Source organism: Marmota monax, unplaced genomic scaffold, assembly GCF_021218885.2.
Source record: "Marmota monax isolate L192 unplaced genomic scaffold, Marmota_monax_Labrador192_F-V1.1 WCK01_AAM20220418_F8-fsc00071, whole genome shotgun sequence".
Taxonomy (NCBI): Eukaryota; Metazoa; Chordata; class Mammalia; order Rodentia; family Sciuridae; genus Marmota; species Marmota monax.
This window is the reverse complement of record NW_026695217.1, coordinates 7,061,709-7,082,412: the sequence shown is the minus strand read 5'-3', so window position 1 is coordinate 7,082,412 and position 20,704 is coordinate 7,061,709. Positions and strand designations below refer to the sequence as shown.

Sequence of the window (20,704 nt, the reverse complement as noted above, 5' to 3'; positions counted from 1 at the left end):
GACCTGTGTGGCAGCAGGAGGGAGGGGCCAAGGGATGGAGGGAGACCACAGATGCACCACTCCTGCTAGGGACCTGACAGAGAGGCTGACAAGGCCAGAGAGGCCAAAGGGTCTTGCAGGAGGCCTCAGGCAGCCCCTCCGGGCACCAAGGGATGCAAGAACAGAGCATGTGGGACACAGGAACAGTCCTAACAGTACTGAGAGTGAAGCCCCAGAGGAGGCACAGGAATAACGTAGCTCTCAAGATACAGCTCAGTGTTTAAAGGCCAGTCCATGAGTAATCCAAGGATCACTGGCATGCGCAATGGCTGAAACTACTGATGTGACCAGACCTCCCAGGGAGAAGCCTAGGTCCAAGGACTAGAACCCCAGACAGCATGTTATAACTAGAGCTGCGGGAGGGAGAAGGTACTATGCTTTGCTCAAACTTAATGAATTACACAGTGAATTAATTATATTAACTGTAATAAACAGGCTCGTGGTTCTTTGCTGCAGTCTGGCTGGGCACAATCAGGAGCCACTTGTCAAAAGAAACTAACTTTATTTTTAGAACCACACACGCCAAACAAAACAGCCTCTCAGGAAATACCCTCAGAGCCTCAACTGCCACCACCGGCTTGCCACAAGCCTCTCTCTCCAACACAAGCTTCTCTCCACCTCCCCCAATCCTCCTGCTCTTGAGGCCGATTGGCTGGGTCACGTGGGCGGAGCCAAAAAAGTCCCCCAATGAGCAGCTCCGTGGTCTGAAAGGGCAGGGAAACAGCCCAATGAGCATCACCGCAGGAGCCAATCAGCTAGGTGTTGCTGGAGCCAATCATCAGCCGGCAGCTGGAAGTTTGCTGGGGCCCCTTCGGCTGTGGCTCTCAACAGTTCTTAAAACTATATAAGCACTTTCTATTACAACCAGTGAGGGGGTACATCATTTGCTCTACAATTTTAATTACCCAAACCTAACATGCCATGAATGAAAGAATAGATCTTTTCGTTTATAACCAGGGGCTTCTGTTCAATAAAATCCCACCTGCACCTGCTCTTACTCATTGCCTTTTAGGAATCTGCTCTGATTTCTGTTTAGAGTTAAGAGTTTCCCTTCCAGGGCTTACAAGCTAGACAGGCCCATCCCACTGCTGAGGGGCTCTGCAAGCAAGCCTACTGCCTAAGGTAACAGAACCCTACTCAGGAGTCAGGAGGCTGAGGTGACTGGGAGGACAACTGGCCTGGTCTCCGGCTTGCAAAGGCTCCACAGGTGGCATCAGGCTGAAGTCATAGTAGGCCCCTACAGGTGGCTTTCTCTGCTCACCTCCAGACAGTAATCCTCTAGGGGGTGAAACGTGGCGAAGAAGAAGTGGTCCTGGATGCGCTGCCAGTTCTTCTTGGCATTCCTAGGGCAGGGAGCAAGGCATGAGGCGCAGTGAGGGAACAGACGGCTCTGAAGGGGACGCACTGTGCGTGGGAGCTAGGACTGTGACTGTCGTCCAGGCTTATACTGCAGCTGGCATCTCTGGGACCAACCTACTTCACAATCCCACCCCCCCCTTTTTTTTGGCCTTGTTTGGGGATGGACCCAGGGCCTCTGCATGCTAGGCAAGCCCTCAACACTGAGCCCGGCCAGGCCATAAAATCTCACATTTTAAAATGGAACTCAAAAACAAATAGCAATTAAGTGACCTTCAGTCACCCTAGAACTGGGGGTTGAACAGAAGAGAAGCAGGTCCCTCAGCCTTACGAGCAGCCAGTAGCTAGCAAAACAGGAAGGGGGCAAGAAGCCTTGGGTGGTCTCAAGCAAGGTGGGCAAAGGACCTCTACCACTGCCCAAGGACAGGAGCCCTCTTGGGGGGACCCTTTTCTCTGGGAGAAGCAGCCATTCCACAGTCGCTTCTACTCCTCAGACCCATCCACTGTCCACCTGCACTGCCTTTCTCACACCAGACACACGGAACATGAGCAGGGCTTACATAGCAGCCCATCGGTCAGGTTTTAAAAGGCAAAAGTAGAGGTAAAAAGAACACCACAGACTCAGTTTAAAGTCAAGGTCATCAGCACCAGAACCCATGGCAATTCTGGGACCTCTTGCTGGCAGGCCTTGCCTGCCTGGCCAGGTGCCTCCTCCGCTCCCCAGCACTGCAGCAGAGGCAGACCAGGAGGAGGGCCCCTCCTCCCACTGCCTCCTCCCAGGGCTCTCCAGTCTCTGCCCAGGACCTTGACGTTGCCTCCTTCCCTCTGCTCTGCGCTGGCTGGCCAGCCAACTATTCAAATCAGGTCCAGGATTAAAACAGAATCTCAGTACAGTTTCCTTCAGAGGGGACTCGGGGATACATCACGGCACTGCCATGCGATGGAAGGTTAGGTGCTGTTGGAAGAAACACTGATATCCCAGTGTTACTGAGAAGACGACTCAGGGACAAGGACACATGCTCAGGAGGTTCGGGCTGGGCAGTGTCCAGGGTGGGAGTGGGACCAGAGTGAGGTGTGTGTCTCACCACTTGGGGCTTGCTAAGCCACAGGCCCCAACCCCAGCGCCGTGCCTGTTGTCCTGGCTCCTGGATGAGCCCTTGGCGTGGAGGAGACCTTAGAGGAGCCAGAACAGGTGGAACTGGCGGGACAGAGGGCAGAGTCTGCGCATGGGGAGCCAGAGGCCCTAATGGTGTGCAAACCAAGGTCCCGCTGCAGCTCCACCTGGCCCAGCTCCTGGGCCTATGGCTGAATGTGATCCAAGGAGCGGGGGCCAGGCCAGGCCTCCTCTGCCTCCCCTGGCTGTGGTGAAGCAGTGAGCAGCTGTCCTTACCCTGTGCCGTGCACGCTTTCCGCCTGGCTAAGACTACACTCAATGAGAGCCGTCCACGCATCACACTCCTCCATGTAGAGGGCTTTGCACACTGCCCAGACCTTCTTCAGAGCCACCAGAGCGTACAGCCGGATGCTGAAGTTGTGGCTGAGACCCCACTGGAGAGCGACGAGGAGGGCCTGCTTCAGCACCTGCCTCTGGAAAGAAAGGGAGACTCCATGAGAGGTGCACAGGCAGGCAGCTCGACCCCAACTGAGAGGGGAAGGTAGACACATGGGTAAACCGTCCCTGCGCCCCTGGAGTGTCTGCTCAGTGCCCTCCTGGACACATCCGCTCACCCATCAAGCCTCCCCAGGAAAGCAGGCGCTCAGGGCTGCCTGTTGTCACCACTGCGGCATGTCCCCTACCCCAGAGCTCCTACGCCAACCTGACAGAACCACAGTGCTGTAGCTAAGCTGGGCTGAGGACATCAGCAGCTCCTGCAGGAGCCGCCTTAGTGACTGATGTGCTCCTAAGTGAGACCCCACATAATGCTGCTCTCCCTGCCCTGGCTTCTGAACTATGTGTTCTCTGAAGGTGACCTAAACCACACGGCAGGCATGTCTGTAAAGTTAAAAAGACATGAGAACAACGAAATGGTGTCAAGTGCCCTGTGGTCTCTCCCTGTGAATTCTGACCTCACAGCCTGGGAACTGAGCACAACACCACACTGAATTCTGAATCACCTGGTTCTACTAGTAGACGCTAACAGCCATGGGGAGCAAGCTACCTTAATGTGGAAGCAGACCCCAACTTTTGACGCACCAGAAGCTGCCTGGATGCTCCCACCACGTACCCCCCAAGCCACCTAGACACACTCACCAGGTGCACCCGGCTGAGACCCTGGGGAGCTTCTACTACTGAGGCATAGCCAGAGGCACCAGGTGCATGGTCAGTCCAGGACCACGCCCCGGCCCGCAGCTCCCGAGCAGGGCTGAGCCTTTCTCAAGTGTTGCCAGCGCTGCACTTCAGAGACACATGCATGGCCACACCTCCTACACAGGGTCCCCACATGAGCAGTGGGTGTAATGAGTGCTGTGTCACCACAGCAGGGGTGGGGCAAAACTCAGGAGGAGGTAGGAGGTCACTGAGGGCACACTAGAGCTCAGTGCTCAGAAAACAGAGTAACAGAACAACGTGCAGAGAGCAGGTCCCCAGGCTAAAAGGAAGAGCAGCACAGGCCCGGGGCATGTGGGAGCCGCGAAGCCAGAGCAGGCTGCAGGACTGGGCCACCCACTTCAGAGGGAGAAAGCCGGCAAATGAACCCACGCTGGATGCCACTTGGCAATCGAGAAGGCAAAAAGGGAGCGCAGAGTGCCAGCTACCATGCCTGTCCTGCTCAGGGGCACCCGGCATACACAGCGACACCTAACCTGGGTAGCACCATGAACCCCCTGCGAGGTGCACGGACAGCACTGCTGGGTGCACAGCTCAATGGGGGTCCCCCCACCCTCACAGAAGTGGCACAGGTAAGGCAGACGTCCCAGAGCAACACGCCCACGCAGGGCCTCCCTGACCTCAGGGCCCACACCTGTTGCTCCCTGGGCCTGGCAGGTCCCCTGGGCCCTGGCCATTGGCTCACTGTCCTCTTTGGTGCCTTATTCACAATCTTCTCCTGGGAAGGGTCCTCCCCGGCCACCGCCTCCCCCCCCACAAGGAGTTCCCCTGCAGAAGGCCTTGTCAAACACCCCCGCTCAGTCAAGGAAAGCAGCAAGGGAGGCCTGTTAAAGAACCCTCACGCTGCCAGGTGTGAGCACACTCCTGTCATCCCAGCCAGTTCAAAGCCAGCCTCAGCAACGGCAAGGCACTAAGCAGCTCAGTGAGACCCTGTCTCTAAATAAAACACAAAGTAGGGCTGGGGATGGGGCTCAGTAGTTGAGTGTCCCTGAGTGCAATTCCTGGTACCCAAACATACAAAAAACCCTCACACTTGCATAAAAGCAAAAACATCCACATCAACAGAATCACCACTAATGTGACTACAGATGTGGTGTCTACTCAGTGTGCAGGTCAATGCTAAGGTCTTACTGTGCTGCTGTGTTACATGCACACCGAGCCAGTGGAGGGACAGGGAGAATTGCAAAACTTGAAGAAACATTTTACACTTCAACACTGGTACAAATACACACAACACCTGTTTTGAAACTCAAAAAGTTTAAAATCTTCTTACAAATAATATGAACTTACCTTTTCTGGAATATTTTGAATGATAATGTCCAAATGTGACAGAACAGATAAAAATGTACAAATGCTTGTTTTAAGTTTTTCTTCACCCTGAAAGAGAATTAGATAAATGGCCACAAGCGTCCTGTGAGCCAGGACGCACCAGCCCATGGGGGACTCTGCAGGGGAGGACAGCATGGCCTACGCAGGGACAGGATGGAAAGCCAGACAGGACAGGGCTCCCTGGAGTCAGGGTTGGTGCACACGGCCCTTGGAAGGGAGGCACAAAGCCTATACTGCACACCCCCGAGGTGGGGCCAAGCCCAGGACCCGCCCTGTGGAGGAGACCTAGCCTGCAGGGTAGGAAGGGCGGCCTGGAGAGGAGAGGGCTTGGGAGCAGGAAGGAGAAGACCAGGGGAAAGGAATTAGAGGGACAGAGACATGGAGGCCGAGGCAAGGCAGAGGCTGCCGAGGACGAGGCATGGGCAAGGCAGGGCCCCAGCTGAGCTGGAACTGCACCGTGGGAGACTGGAGCTGTGGTGAAAGGCCACAAAGGATGCAGTGGCCAGTGGGGACCTCCTAACAACCGTGATGTGAGCTAAGATGCCATCTCAGTGCTGCTGGACTGAGGAACGCCAGACAGACTGGAGAGAAAAGTGACCTTGGGCAGGAGGACCAGGGTGGGCCCTTCCCTGTGGAGTGTCAGAGAACCCACTCCTCTATCTAAGGAAATGATGGGTAGTTTAAAAACTTAGGAAACCGTCACAGACAAGGTTCCTGTTCTGGTGGAACAATCCAAGTTCTAGTGCCGGGACGTGCTGCTTACGCGCCACGTAGACCTAAACCAAGGAGACCGAGTACTGGGGAGACCCTTCCTTTAGGAGCCACACTCCCCGAGATCGAAGTGGTGGGCACAGTCTAGAAGAGGAGTGGAGGGAGGCGCAGCCGCCTACATGCAGGACTGGCCCTGAGCAAGACCGTTAGAGACCCAAGTAGTGTCCAGCTCCGTGGTGGCCCCAGGGGACCCAGCCTCCATTCTGCCGCCTCTGCAGGCCCCTCTCCATGGAGGACACTCACATGACTCCGTGTTACAAGCACAGGGGCCAGACACTGATGGAACACTGCCTGTCAGCCAGCATCCTCAAGGTCAGGCTACCCCAGGAGGGACATGGAGGGAGGCTCTGCAGCCACCAGGGCTGGCCCTGCCATTCTCTGCAGCTGGGGTGACAAATGTGAGCAGAAAGGCCATCTGGAAGTCCCTGCAGGCACACAAGGCCCTAGCACCAACCCAGTCAACATGACCCAGAAACACCAAAACGCTGCTGTCTATACTGGGAGGCTACGGAGAGTTGCCGCAGCAGAAAACCCAGGTATATACATGGGAGGACACAGAGAGGCAGGAGGCTAGGAGATTAGGAGGCCAGGAGGCCAGCGCTGGGCCTCCACCACTCACCCCAACATGGTTCCCAAGAGTGGCTTCAAGAAAGAAGCAGCGCTGGGTAGCGAAGGAAGGGGCAGGAGAGGCGCAAGCGGGCTCCTGCTTTCCTACTGTGGTCACAGGCAAAATGTCCCTACGGAGGTACACACTTCATTCCTCATCATGCTTTACTCCAACAGCACACAAAGATGGCCCGGTACCTTGCAACTGCACGGCACCCATGTCCTCACTCTTTAGCAACAAGCATTTCCACCCTTGCCATTTTGGAATTAGACCAGCACTCAAACAAAAACCGTGGCACACTCAGGGTGGACTCCAGGGACTGCTGTCTCCTCAACTAACTCAGAGCCGGCCAGCAATTTACCACACCAACACGGCAGGGCCGCCCCGGGTCAGACCACCAAAGACAGCAACTGAGACCATTTCCAAGTTTAACACATTAAACATTTACTTACATAGGAAAAACAATCCCAGAACTTTGGAAGAAACTGAGGGAACTTATAGAGAATCAATATAATAATCCATTCTATAAAATATTTTATGGATGCTTGATTGTTGGCAAAACCAGCTTGGAAAATCTTGTCAATAATCTCATTCAAGAAGTTCTGAGGAAAAAATAAAGTTCACAAAATCAATGGCTATGTTATCAATTTTTTAGCAAAGTCCCCACTTTACAGAAGGCTTAGTTATTCATAAGTGACTCATGGACTCTCTACCTCTCCACACAAAGACCCTACAGAGTGTCGCTGCAGCACCGTGATGCCATGTTTGTCTGAGTACCCTGCAGGCTACATCAGTTCTATGGGGCAGGCTCCTCCACCTGTAGGTTCCAGGGCAGGGGAAAGATGCGATTACGGGGCAGGCCTGGTGGGCCGGGGCAGTTCAGAGGCAGCCTCATATCGCCGCTGTTCTGGGCCAAGACCCTGAGCTCCAGACCCTCCCACACTCCCCAGCCTCTCTCTCCAAGACTGCTCTTGGGTCTGAGTCACAGTACATTGAGGGGCCAGCGGGAAACAATCCTCTGTTTATATAAGCATGTTAAAAATAACACATTTTACATCTCTTGACGGAAGAAGACCTTATTTTAATAGGACTTCTACTTGGTAGAGGAGCAGGAGAGTCATGTTAAGCCCTGAGTCTGCCACAGAATCAGGCATGGACCCTGGAATGGGACTCGCCTGGGTCTGGCCCTTCCTGTTCACTGGCCACATCCCTGGGGCAGGCCGCCTGACTTCTGATCATCCTCAGGCATCCTTATGGCCTGCCTTGAAAGCCTGTTGTGACGGGTAATGAAACCACAGATTGGACCTTGAACTCCCGGCAATGGCTGCTCAGGACATACCAGCCCTCTCTTCCTCGGGTCCTGCCTACTCATGTCCCCCATTGCCATCTTTTGGGGGGCCCTCGCCATTCCAAGAAGAAACACCCAGTTGGCTGTAAAGCTGTGACGCTCCTTTAGATGCACTCTGTGCTACAGGAAGTGGGGCACAGAGTAGAACTTTGAAAGACAAGTGCTACTAAAAGGCCTACGATGAGGTCAGCAGCTCCCACCCACTTCTATCTGTGCCACCCCCAGAGGCCACTGCTAGCTGGGTCCTCAAAAGTTCATCCAATAAACTCAACATACTGTCACTAAAACAATAACAGACAGAAGGCAGGGCTTCATGAAATTATAATACAAAAAGGGCTCGGTGATCATGCCTATAATCCCAGGGACTGGGAGACTGAGGCAAAAGGACTGCAGATTCAAGGCCAGACGCAGGACCTCAGTGAGGCCCTGTCTCAAAATAAAAGAGAGAAAGGGCTTAAGTTACGCTCCAAGTATGTGTAATATGTCAAAGTACGCTCTATGTCATGTATATCTAAAACAATGTCAAAAAATAAGTAAAAAAGGGCTGGGATATGGCTGAGTGGCAAAGTGCCCATGGGTTCAATTCCCAGTGCTCAAAAAAAAAAAAAAAATTCTAATAAAAAAGAGACTGAGATAGACACACATACATACATACATACATATTTTTTTTTCCCCCAAACAATGAAAAGAGGACAGGGAAGATCAGGAAACCAACCTTAAAGTCTAAGAGAATCGTTTTGCATTCAGAATGTATTGTTTTGTTTTAATGGCCACAGGTAACCTCCACTTTCTCATACTGACAAGTATCCCCTTAACAAGAACATTAAGCAAAGACAGAGAAACGGGATTACAGTCCACTCGAGAGCTGGCTGCTTCTCAGAGAAGTGGGCAGCGACCTGGGGACACAGACTGTGGTGGAGAACCTGGCCTCCACTTAGCTGGTTTAATGTGTCCCCACTATCCCTGAGATTGAGGGGAGAAGACCCCACAGGAAACAATAACCCCACCACCGTTGCCATAAGCCCGGCTTCAAATGCCCCAGCAATGCTGAGCTGTGAAAGGAAGGCATCCATTTCCAACCAAATGGCAGAGGAGACGTTAGCAATTAAAATGCTACTTTGAAAGGTGAAGGAAAAACCTGAAGTGAGGTCATGCAAACCACTGCCGGCTGGTCCCTAAGAACCCGCTCACGGACGCCTCTGCTGGAGCCTCTTGGGAACTTCTAGTCCACGCAGGAAGTGGACCTCTAAGCAGATGGGCCCACTCAGGTTTCCCGGGTCACTCTGAGAGATGCTCATGTGAGTGACAGTGTGAAGCCAGCAGTACCTGGTCAAACCTGGGGAACAGCGTGAGCAGCACCTGCCATATCCGATTCTTCACCCGGTGCTGGAGAGAATTCTGGTAGTAGCGGGCTCTAGACTGGTTCACCTGCTTGTCCTGGGGGCAGGGAAGGCAGCGTTAGACCAAGGAGGGGCTCGAGACTACCGAGAACAGACCAGGAAACTTCGAACTGAAGAGGTTCTGGGCACAGAGGTCTTTGTCCCTCCAAAAGCAGTTAGGAAAGTAAGAAAGACACGGAATGAGAGCAGACTCCTAAAGCACCTACGTGGCCTCAGCTCACTCCACTTCCCCTCCGCCATTCTCCCTACATCCCCATTCCTGTCACTTTGCTGCATGCCCTTTGTCGTGGTGGCCGCCAACAGTGGACTCCAAAAGACCTTCCTGCACACGGCGCTTGCTTTTTCATCCTGTCCTCATGCCCTCCCACCTGGCAGGTTTCATCCAGAGCTCAGCCCAGATGTCCCTTGCAGGAGCCTTCCTGGAGCCCGTCTGCACAGCTGACCACGCGTCTCAGTATATCTTGTTCCACCTGAGAGCATACCTGCTGCCTCCCGGCATGCATCTGTCCAGGCCACTTGCTCCACAGAACACCATGTGCATACAGCACTGTAAACACAGTGGCCATCAGTAGGCTCCAGGAACCCACCCGAAGTGGGATAGTGACAGCCAACACTCAGCTAAGAACACAGAATGCCAACCTCATGCTTTCTCCTGGTACAAAATATCTAGAAACAGAGTAATGCTGGACTTTTCACTTGTTAAAAACAAAGAGAAATAAAGCATATTTACTTTGTCCAACAGCTTGATTGCAAGATCCTCCATGAATGACTTGTGGGCCGTGTTCGAGCCGTCTAACAGACACAGGAATTTGATGGCACAGACCCTCACATAACAGTCTTCCTTTTTAGTACTAAAAACATGGAATGGTGAACTATGTTACTATGTTTTAAACAAACAGAAAAATACATTAACTGTTAGTTTCAAAATGCCATGATAAATATCAAATCCTCCCCAAAGTCATCTAAGATCAAGTGGCACATGCTTAATGACAACACTTCTAATTCAGGAACAGCAGAAGGTAACAAGGAACACACCAGCGGGAGTGTGCCCACCAGGTGTGACCCAGTACCACCCATCCAGCTGGCCAGTCACATCTCCTCTGTAGACAGAGGGACCTGCTGGAGACCCAAGAAGCTCCACTCTTTGAAGCAACACAGTTATGGGTCACCATGGGCACAAAGACATGTGCATCTCCAATAAGGCAGACACATATCCTGCACGTCCCATGCTTTCAGTCTCCAAACGCAGAAAGATAAATTAGGTGAAGTTGTTAGCGGCATTTCCACATTGCATTTTAAGTTATAACATGAGTGGATGCCATTTTAACAGCAAAGCAGCTGTGGAGCAGAAATCCATGGGCCTGGCAAGAACGGGCCCGAAGCCCCACCTATCATTGTGCTGAACAAAAGTGAAAAGAACCAGACACTTGAGCACGAGTAGCTGATGACACAGCACCGCAGCCACTCAGGGCAACGCCTGCTCCAGACAACTACACAGCCACCGCGGGGTGTCCGAAGCTCAGGATCCGAGCAAAAGATACACTTAGTCATCTCCTTTGTAAACACATAAGTACTGGAAAGCCCTGGGAACACAGAAACTTGGAAAAAACGTTTCATGGTCTCCAAAAAAGTCAGGTAAAAGGTCAGACAAGAATCTCATCACAAAGATCAAAACCCTGCAGCCCAGGCCCACACGCATCCAGCGTAGCTGGGCACACTCGTCTCCGACATGTCAATCACACCTCTAATTGTTATGCAGGCGTGGTCCCAGCACCCAGGCTGCTCTGTGGGTGCTTCTGTTTTTGCATATAACATTTTGACCTGTCAAAATGGTGAACCTGAATAATTGATACATTCACAAAAAAAAGAAAGATGTGAGGAATAAAGGATTTAGACTGACGGCTACCCAGGCACCCAGAGGAGGGGCTGGGCCTTTATATTCTCCAACACCACTTGCTCACTGACACTAGACTTTGCGCTCCATTTTTAAAAGCTGATTAAATTTTAGAAAATGTCGAAACCTGTGAAGTAAATACATTAGCAAGAAAGATGATTTTTCCTTCTCTATTTTTTCTTCATGGTACTGGGGATAGAACCCAGGACCTCACCAGTGCCAGGCAAGTGCTCTACCCAGGTGCAGTTTCTGATGTGCCATTGAGGCCTTGCTCCACAGCTTGTCCCAGAGTAGATATCATTTATCAACTCTGACAAACACAGCACAACTGCCGTCTGGTACTAAACCTGGTGTCCCCCACGCATGCTAACACACAGGGACCTGCCACACTTACCTCTCCATGACAACATTGGTTGCACAGTCATGTCCCAGACTCTCTATGAAGGCCTGTACATCCTGAATAAGTCTTTCCATAAGAAAAGGGAGAAAAATCAAGTTTAGATTAAAAAAAGAAACCCAAAGTCCAAAAAAGCGACTAATGCTCTACAGTCTTCTAACGCCTCAGAGCAAAGACTTGTACCCACACAGGTAACGGGACATCAGGACGAGCTGCATCGACAGCACTTTACCTCTGATCACGTCTGAACACAGTTCCAAACATACACGCCTCTAGGATGAGTTCGCTGTAGTGCCTGGCGCTGGACAGAGACCCCTGGGGGTCTCTGGCAGACGCCAGCCATGACCGGCAGCAGTGACTCATCAGTGTATTGAAGACCCCAGTTTTTACAGCAGACATTTCAATGATCTTGTACATAATCTGAAACAAAATAAAATGGTGACTTTATCCTTGGACTGAGTTTAAATAAAATAAGTTGCTAAAAACTGTTACTTGAATGGATTCTAATGACAGTGTCAACAGAATCATGACTAGTATAAAAAATTTAAAATTCATTACTTTTAGAATAACTTTGCAAAATGGTCAATAATCCCAGAATGCTAATTTTTCATTTCTCAATAATAAAGATATATAAAATTTGCTGATGAGGATACTCGTTCAGAACTCAGGGAAACAAGTGCCCCAGGGAGCAGGATGGGGGAGACACCTCACTGTGCTGTTGGATTCCCTTCAAATTTGGCCACTGGCCTGGCTCTGCCTGAGGCAGCCAGGACCCCCATGCAGGACAGGGCCTTGAGCAGGGGACGCCAGAACCCTGGCAGGATGCGCTACAGGCCCCACTGTGCAATGCTGGTGCAGCCTCTGCTGTCCCTGTGCTCACCCTCTGCGCACCAGGCATCAGCACAGGTTACCGATGATGCCCAATACAATGTAAATGCCACACAAACAGGTTACACTCTCCTGTTCAGGGAACAACGGCAAGAAAAACATCCGTGTGTTCAGTACACATGCAGATTTTCTCAGATCTTTTAAACCTACTGTTGGCTGAACCTGTGGATGTGCAGTCTGTGGGCAGAGGGCTGGTGAGAACTCTCTGAGCCAGAGTCTTTTTACATTTTTGTTTTTGGGAATTGAACCTAGGCCCTCACATATGCTAGACAAGCACTCCTCCCTGAGCCCAGAGAGACCTTCTGCTAGATCAGATCCAGCGGAGTATTTCTCCAAGGAAATCCCAGCAGGACAACACAGATAGGTAGTGCCTGCCTTCCATTCCCCAGGGAGAGGTGGGAGTGCAGGGCAGCCCAGCTAAACGCCAGGCGCTAGCTGTCCTGTTGGAATGTGCCACCAGGTCACAGTGTCCCTTGAGAAGGGACACCTAGGTTTTCAGGCAGATTCCCCAATTCCCAAGTGACCAGCTTATTCAGGATTCCAACACTGTGTGAACCAAACACGCTGGTGAGGCAGTGAGTCAGGTTTCTTCATCCCACGACAATTCCGGGCTCAGGAACACATGCTGGACTCATGGTCACGCCTCAGTCAACCAGCAATCACACACATACCACTCCTCCCCCGTGTCCCATGTCACATGCATTAAAAAGAGAAAGTCACCTCTTTTATCCTGAAATATGCCTGGCCCTTGGTTTTCGCAGCGGTGGCGAGAATGGTATCATCAAAAACAAACTGAACGAAAGCTCTCAAGTTGGGCCAGAACGTCAGCTGGGTGTTGCTCAAGGAGGTCAGGACTCTCCAGGCCACGTCGAAAGACTCCACACAGAGCGACTCAGATGAGGTCAGCAGCTGGGGGAGGGAGATGGGGGCGACGGAGCACTTAGCCTGGGACCCACGCTCACACCCTGCCACTCTGGGTCATGCCACTTGCTCACCTGGGGGACCAGAGCCTTCATGCAGCAGAACACTGGTGAGACCTGGTCAGAGGGCAGAATGGAGAGGGCATCCAGTGCAGCACACAGGGTCTGTGCTGGTGTACGCACAGAGGGCAGTGAGGGCTCCAGCTTGTCCTCTTCTGCGGCTGGCTCAAGGGGGTGGCACCGTCTCAACAAGAAAGAGAGGCAGACCCACTGATCGTGGACATACTGGGCTACAATCTTCCCCCATCCTTGGCAAGACGATGACTCCTCAAAAAAACTGAAAGACCCGCGTCACCATGCCACACTTCGGCAACCCAGTCTCCGTTTCTTTCACATGCAGTTTGCTGTCCTTATGAAGGGGACACAGACGCTGTGGTCTGTGTGTGGTCTGTCCCCAGCAAAACCCACGGGTGGCTCCTTGGTCAGCAGGGAGGTGGGGGGAGAGGCATGGGGTCCTCTCAGAGCTCATGAGTGGACCAGTGCTGCTCCCAGCCTGGGAGCAAGTTCTTCCTCTCGAGGAACTGGACTGGTGACCGCACATAGGTCCCCGCAGCGAGGCTGCCCTCGTGCTCTCTGGTCTACATCTCTGTGCTCTTCTGATCTCTCTGCCATTGGTACGGCAGCATGGGGCCCAGCATGCACCCACACCATGTTCTTAGGCTTTCCAATTTCCAGAGCCACAAGCCAAAATAAACTCCATAAACTTCCCAGTCTCAGGTATTTTGTTATAGCAACAGAAAACTAAGACAAACACAGTCATCATCAAACATGGTGTCTTCTTACACACAGGCAACCTCATAAACCTATTTTCCAACTACCTGAAAGTAGACACTTTCACAACTTTACACAAGTCCCTGGGAACTAAATGCAGAAATCAACACGTGACAGATATGTTCACCCCAGAAGAAGCCCCCCACCCATCCCACAGCACCCTGGCACTGTGGGCACTCTCCCGTCACCTCGATGAGAGCAGAGGTGGGTTGGAGGTGCCTGGACCCACCTGCTGCTCTCCGGGTCCTCTGCACAGGGCTTCTGCAGAGTTTGGTTAAACGGAAGAGTGGAAAGGAACCTTTCCAGGGGCCCCGTGTTCAGGGACTCCTGCTGCAGGGCAGGCTGCAGATCAATTGCCTCACACACCCTGGCCAAGGTGGCCATGCTAGTCACTCTCTGGATCTGACGAGCAAGTGTGGGCTCCTGCAAGGACAGAGAAGCAAGCCCCCAGTGAGGACCTCTGCTGCCAGGCTCCCAAACCCCTGCCCCCCAGCAGCTGGACATGGGGAAACAAAAGGAAACCAACACCCACCACCCAGCGGCACCACTGCTCCTGACAGGCAGTGAAAAGGCAGCGCTCCAGAGGAGGAAGACGGTGACCTCGAGTGGCAGCAGCACACACCAGGGCTGGTGCCCCACAACCCCTTCCTGCCCACTTGCGTCTGCACCCACTCCCAGGGCGAAGTCTTCTTCTGCTATACACTGATGCATGATTTTTTTTTTTTTTTTTTTTTAAAAGAGTCCAAATCGCAAGTCCTTCCCTTGGTCAGCCACGGGCACAGCAGACAAGAGCCGGGCCCGGGACCACAGTGCCAAGGCCTGCACTATCAGCAGCACCGGTGAGGACAGGTCACGCCCGGGTTTCCCCACCTGTGAACTGGGGACAATGATGGGATCTACTCTACAGGGCTCTGTAAAGTGTCACACAACTGGATTATTTCATGCAGAACACCTGGGGCTCCACAGGCATGAACATGAGGTAGGGACTAAGATGGCCTGGCTGCTTTACACAGAGAAAGTCAAGATGGTGACCTAGCAGTGAGTTCAGGAGCCTGAAACCTCTAACCAAGGGGTGAGTGCCTACAGAAGGTGGGAGGCTGAGGTCAGAGGATCCTGGAGGCTCCAGGGTTGGGAGCTGGAGCACTGTGTGGAGCGGCATCTGCAGGGCCTGGATGGGCTGCTGCAGGGGACAGGCCAGTGTGCTCTGGCCTCCCTCGGCCCTGGATTGCAGCACCTGAGACCCATGCCAGCAATGGTGGGCTCTGTGTGGTCTCAGCCCATGCTGGCTGCTTGCCAGGGCCAGCACTCCACTGCTCTGGGACAAGGGCTTGGCTTCCATAGTACTGTCACCTGCAGGCACTATTTTAACAACTAAGTCTCAGCAAATATTTTCTGTGACTTCAAAATACTGCATAACAAGAGAACATGCATTCCCAGTGTGCCTTGTCAACAAAACTTTAGTCTAAGAGATTACCTGTCCACTATCGGTCTCCTGAAGGTGCCGAATGCATGCATTCTTCAAAGGAGAAATAACTCTGCAGATAGGGGCACCCGCTTTCCACCCCAACTTCAGCTGGAGATGTATGAGCTCAGTTAAGACCATCAGGTACAAGTGGCAACGGTCGAGATCTGAAACCTAGGACAAGTGTTAAAATACATGCGGGCACAGGCTGGCTTGCAGCAGTGTGGACACACAAGCAGGACAGGCGGGTCTCCCTGTAGCCTCCCAGGCCCTGCGCACACCGACTGCACGCGATTGTCAGCCCACTTCACCAGCAAGGGCATCATCTGTCCCCACACCCAAACGAGACGATGTCCTGCCAAGCTATGTGCACGGGACTGCCGTGCTGTGTTCAAGGTAAGAACACGAGGCTCACACACCAGCTCTGCACCCTGGGGCCAGCTACCTCACCTCCTCAGGCCCAGCGTCCTTAGCTACAGGTAGCCAGCAACACCTGTCCATCACAGGGTTTTAAAACAATGAAATGAGAGAAAGTGGTGGCCTTAGTCATTATTTCAACCCAGCAGACTCTGTGCACCACAAGAAGCCTCCACAGCACAGAAACACCAGTCAATCTAATCTGTTTCCACTGAGCAACTGTCTGGCGCTTTGCTGGGTCCCGGGAAGCAGTTCCACGGAGGAAACAGTTGTCACATGTGCTGCAGAATAAAGGACGAGGAGTGGAACGGGTGCTGGCGCAACAGTGGCAGGGTCCGGTGCTTCCTCTGGGAAGGGGCCTGGAGAAGCTCCCAAGGAGGAATGACAGGGGCTTTGGCTCTCGACAGGCACACCAGAGAACCTCTACTTGAGCTGCCCAATGTGGGGGGCAGAGGGCAGTGCAGGCTGGAGACAGGGCCTCCTGTGCAGCTGCAACTTGGGACGAGAAGAGGGGCAGTGCCCAGCTCTGGAGAGCACCAGCTCCAAAGTCCACACAGCAGAGGATGGACATTCCACAAAGAAAGGGAACCAGGGGCTCAGGGGAATCGGGAGCAGGATTCACCGTCAGTAAGGATGGGCAACAGTCTAGAGGTGGCCAGAAACAGCCCACATGCCAAGGATCACGTCAACAGACAGGGACCTATTGGCTAGGGTTAGGACAGGGCAGTCACAGACAATCTCATCATGTCTGTCCTACTGAGATAAATGCCAGATTAGAACAGGGTGAAGTCCACACAGAGCTCACGGGGGTGGAAGGTGTGGGACTGAGAGGGCCTGGGCAGCGAGGGGCAGGGAGGGGGGCTGAAAATCCAGAAAAGACCGGCAGCACAACACCCTGCCAATAGCACAGGAGTGATTGGGGGCTGCCCAGTGCTGTGGGCGAGGGAGGTCAGGAGCAGCCTGGGTCCCGGGCACAGGCGGGCATATCTAGCAGGCAGTTGCACAGCTGCCCCGTCTGCCAGCCCTGTCCTCCTCCACGCAGGGCTACGTGTACCATCGCAGATGGTCACCCTTCCATAGTAGCCCTGTTAGGAGGCCACCTCGTGACCTCATTCGGTCATGAGACACCCAAGAACTGTTGTGACACCAGGCAGTGCAGGACCGAGCCATGGGGATGGGGACAGGAGACAGCAGGGCATCCACTGAGCTCTGAGCTCCCACTTCATTGGTAAGGTAACACCTGGTTTATTAAAGAGTAAATTCTCAAAAGACTTCAGCACTATCATAAAGAGAGTTGACTTTTTAAAAATCTTTGTGAGTAAAAGAAAATAACATTAAGCCTTCCCTTTCTCAAGTTATTTTTAGCTTGCAATCCAAACAAAAACATTTAGGTTATGTAAAGGGTGCATGACAGGTCTTCTGTGTATGTTTGAAAATTTCCAATAATAAAAAGGTAAAAATATGGGGCTGGGGTTGTGTCTCAGAGGGAGAGTGCTCACCTAGCATGCATGAGGCACTGGGTTTGATCCTCAGCACCACATAAATATAAAACAAAGATATTGTGTCCACCTAAAACTAAAAAATAAATATTTATAATAAAAATAAAAGGCTCTTGTCCAAAAAAAAATTTAAAAATCCTAAAATGGTAATAATAATACTGAGGATAGTAAAATCATATTAGTGCAAAACTTATAATACTATTGCTGCCTCATTAAATGCCCTTTGGAAATGCAGACGTGGGCGTGAATTACAGCTGTGGGTAAACACCACCCCCAGCTCTGTGCCACAAACCCTTGGGCCTACCTACCAAACCTGTTTGTCTACTTTTTCACACTTGTTCACACTGGAAAGTGATTAACTGGACTCTGAAATAAAAGTCCTTTAAGTAAGTACATTTTCTCACTTTCTTGGCAACCTAAGCTTTAATTTACTTCAACATTTGTCCCAACAGGTGTCAAACAACAACAAAAATGGATGTTTCTATAAAATCGATTATTTTTCAGACTATTCCTGAAAGGGAAAAAACTCTACTATTTTTAGATGTCCTGGAAAGAACCCACTCTTTGGAATACAGGGAGAGCAAAGACACAGCGATCACAGAGCAGCGTGAGTCCAAACTCACCGTTCCTAAGCCTCCCTGTGGCTCAGAACAACCAACAGAGCTAAAAAAAATAACCAACGCCCTGGTCCCAACAAAACCTGCCAAACCAGATGTGCACTGAATGTGGAGTACCTCAACCACTACGCACCACCTAAAACGACTTCCCTGAAGCCCTGGGAAGTAGATAGGTGTACTGTCTCCATTTGTCAGGTGAGGAAACTGAGGCTCAGAGGAGCTACATAAGTGGCCAGGTCACAGACCATGACACCAATGGAAGGGGGACAGGAAGCTCCAAAGTCCGTTTCTGCTGCTTCTTCAGAAACTATCATGTGAAGGCAATTTTTCTCCTCGGGTTAGTACAATGACTGCCAATGGGAACATGAAAGGAAGTACAGGCAGGTTACTCACGGTGCGGAGCTCGTCCATGGTGAGTCTCCTGAGAATGAACTCGGACACACTCTCTGAGGCGGACATGAGGAGGCTCTGCAGAAGTATGGACACCTCATCTGTAGGGAAAAGCATCTGGCTACAATGACAGAAGCAAGCGTCTTGGAACAGAACATCAGTACGACCTGGGGTAACCTTAACTGACAGTGTTTTCCTGTGGTCACTCCTGCCCCAGGGACATCTATACCCAAACCATCACCAAAGAGGGACAGCCCTCGGCAGAATGGCCAGGGACACGCCCCAGAACACTGAATGCAGCTGTGGGCCTAGGGAAAATGCTCACACATCCTCAGGGCAGCACACAATCCAGAAAGAAGTGACCCTAATGGTCAGGGAGCCCCCTGAAACCTCCTTCTGCTCATCTATGATTGCAACAGACCCAGGAGCAGCAGGAAAGCAGTGCAGCAAGGGCCGCAGTGAGCTAGTCAGAGGATGAACAGAGAGACCTGGGAAGTGGAGAGCCAGTGTTCGGGAGGCTGCAGAGAGGAGGAGCCCGGGAAGTGGCCACTAAGCTCTGTGCTCCTGCTCACCCGCAGCAGGCGCTGCACCGCACACCACAGACTCCAGCACCGACCAACGGACACCTCACAGCCCAGCCCCAGCAGGGCCACAGGATGAGACAGGTGAGGGGCAGCTCCAGAGAGCACTTTGAGGGGTAGAATCAGCACCCACAAGAGCTGGGTAACAACACGAGGCCAGGATCTTCCTGGATCAAATGGCTGCTGAGCAAAAGCAGCATTTGCAGCAGGACTCAAATGAGACCCATGGTCCCAGACCATGACAGTCAAAACAGCAAGGGTAAAATGGAGAACTTTCCCAGGAAACCACAGAGTCTCAGCTCACAGGAAGGACAATCTACAGACCATACGAAACTATTAAAGCAGCTCTTATAAAAATGCTTCTTCAAGCAAACAGAACACTCTTTAAACAAGTGAAACAGAAAGTCTCAGCAGATAAATCAAAGAGATACAGAAATCTTGAAGACTAGGAAGTATAATAACTGAAATAAAAGAAGAGACAGGAGTCAATGAACTTAAAAATAAGTCACTAAAAATATACAATCTGAGAAACAGACAGAAAAATACCTAAAAACAAAAAAAGATAGACTCTCAGATGCCCGTGGGGTAATAACAAAGTTGATCTATCACTCATGCCATCAGGGACCCAGAAGGACAAGAGGAATAGTGTGGTGCTGAAAAAGTATTTGACTTAAACACAAACGAACAAACAAACAAATAAAACTTCCTAAAATGTGATAAAGGATATAAATCTACAGACTGAAGGAGGTCAGGAATTTCAAAAGGATAACCACCCCTCCTTAAAGGACTCCTGCCCAGACACCTAACCACATGCTAAAAACTGGGGATGAAGCAGTAATGCTGGAAGCAGAGAGAAATAACATAGGAGGGGAGATTCTGAACCACCCTAGGGGCCAGAGGCCAGCAGCTTGACAATTCAATCTGCTGAAAGGTAAGATCTGTCAAACCTTCAAAGTTATACCCAGCAAAAGTATCCTTTAGGAGGTGAAACAGAGAGATCCTCAGATGAAGGAAAACTAGTATTATTCATTGCCAACAAAGTGTTCCAAAAGAAATACTACAGGAAGCTTTTCAAACAAAAGGGCTTCAATGCCACAGGGACACCTGAACATCAAGAATGGAAGGAGAGCAAAGGAAACCTGCAAGCACCAGTGAATGGCAGCTTCTTTTCTCGAGTTCTTTAAAATGGCTGATGACTGAAAGCAAAGATAACGTCGTCTGAAACAGCTCTGCACAAACGTAAATAGGAGGCAACTGTAAAGGGGATGGGAGTGGGAAGGAGCCTAAATAAGGTGGGAAATTCCTATATTCACTTCAAGTGATTAAATATTAATTCTAAGTAGACTACAGAAAGTATGTACATTGTAATTCTACAGCAAGCACTAAAATAGCTGAACATTTAGCATAAACACAATAGTAGGACAAACTGAAATGGAATACAAAACATCGTAATATTCAAATTGACCAAAAGAAGCTATAAGAAAGGAAAGAAAAAAAATTTAAAAACAGAAGGGAAATAAACAGAATACAAAAAATAAAGTGATGGACCTAAATCCTGACACAAAAATGATTAGATCAAAAGCAAATGGGCAGCCCTGCCCAGTGGCATGAGCCCAGAATCCCCGCTCCTCA

At 51.2% G+C, this 20,704-nt stretch overlaps 1 protein-coding gene across 9 annotated transcripts in view; it reads right to left on the bottom strand.

The window, feature by feature from the left end:
* The window catches only part of Tarbp1 (TAR (HIV-1) RNA binding protein 1), a 49,280-nt gene that overhangs the window by 4,067 nt on the left and 24,509 nt on the right, over positions 1 to 20,704 (bottom strand). For 7 of the 9 annotated variants that reach the window (XM_058575049.1, XM_058575050.1, XM_046432152.1 and 4 more), the window contains 13 exons: positions 18,495 to 18,592; positions 15,581 to 15,742; positions 14,336 to 14,529; positions 13,351 to 13,612; positions 13,076 to 13,264; positions 11,700 to 11,887; positions 11,465 to 11,536; positions 9,907 to 10,027; positions 9,103 to 9,213; positions 6,881 to 7,030; positions 5,012 to 5,098; positions 2,786 to 2,982; positions 1,301 to 1,382 (listed from right to left, as the gene is read on the bottom strand). In XM_058575049.1, the coding sequence (XP_058431032.1) occupies positions 1,301 to 1,382; positions 2,786 to 2,982; positions 5,012 to 5,098; positions 6,881 to 7,030; positions 9,103 to 9,213; positions 9,907 to 10,027; positions 11,465 to 11,536; positions 11,700 to 11,887; positions 13,076 to 13,264; positions 13,351 to 13,612; positions 14,336 to 14,529; positions 15,581 to 15,742; positions 18,495 to 18,592 (1,913 nt within the window). Of the gene's footprint in view, positions 1 to 1,217; positions 1,383 to 2,785; positions 2,983 to 5,011; positions 5,099 to 6,880; positions 7,031 to 9,102; positions 9,214 to 9,906; positions 10,028 to 11,464; positions 11,537 to 11,699; positions 11,888 to 13,075; positions 13,265 to 13,350; positions 13,613 to 14,335; positions 14,530 to 15,580; positions 15,743 to 18,494; positions 18,593 to 20,704 lie in introns of all 9 variants that reach the window. The other 2 variants (XR_009225667.1, XM_058575051.1) reach the window with 2 other exon arrangements.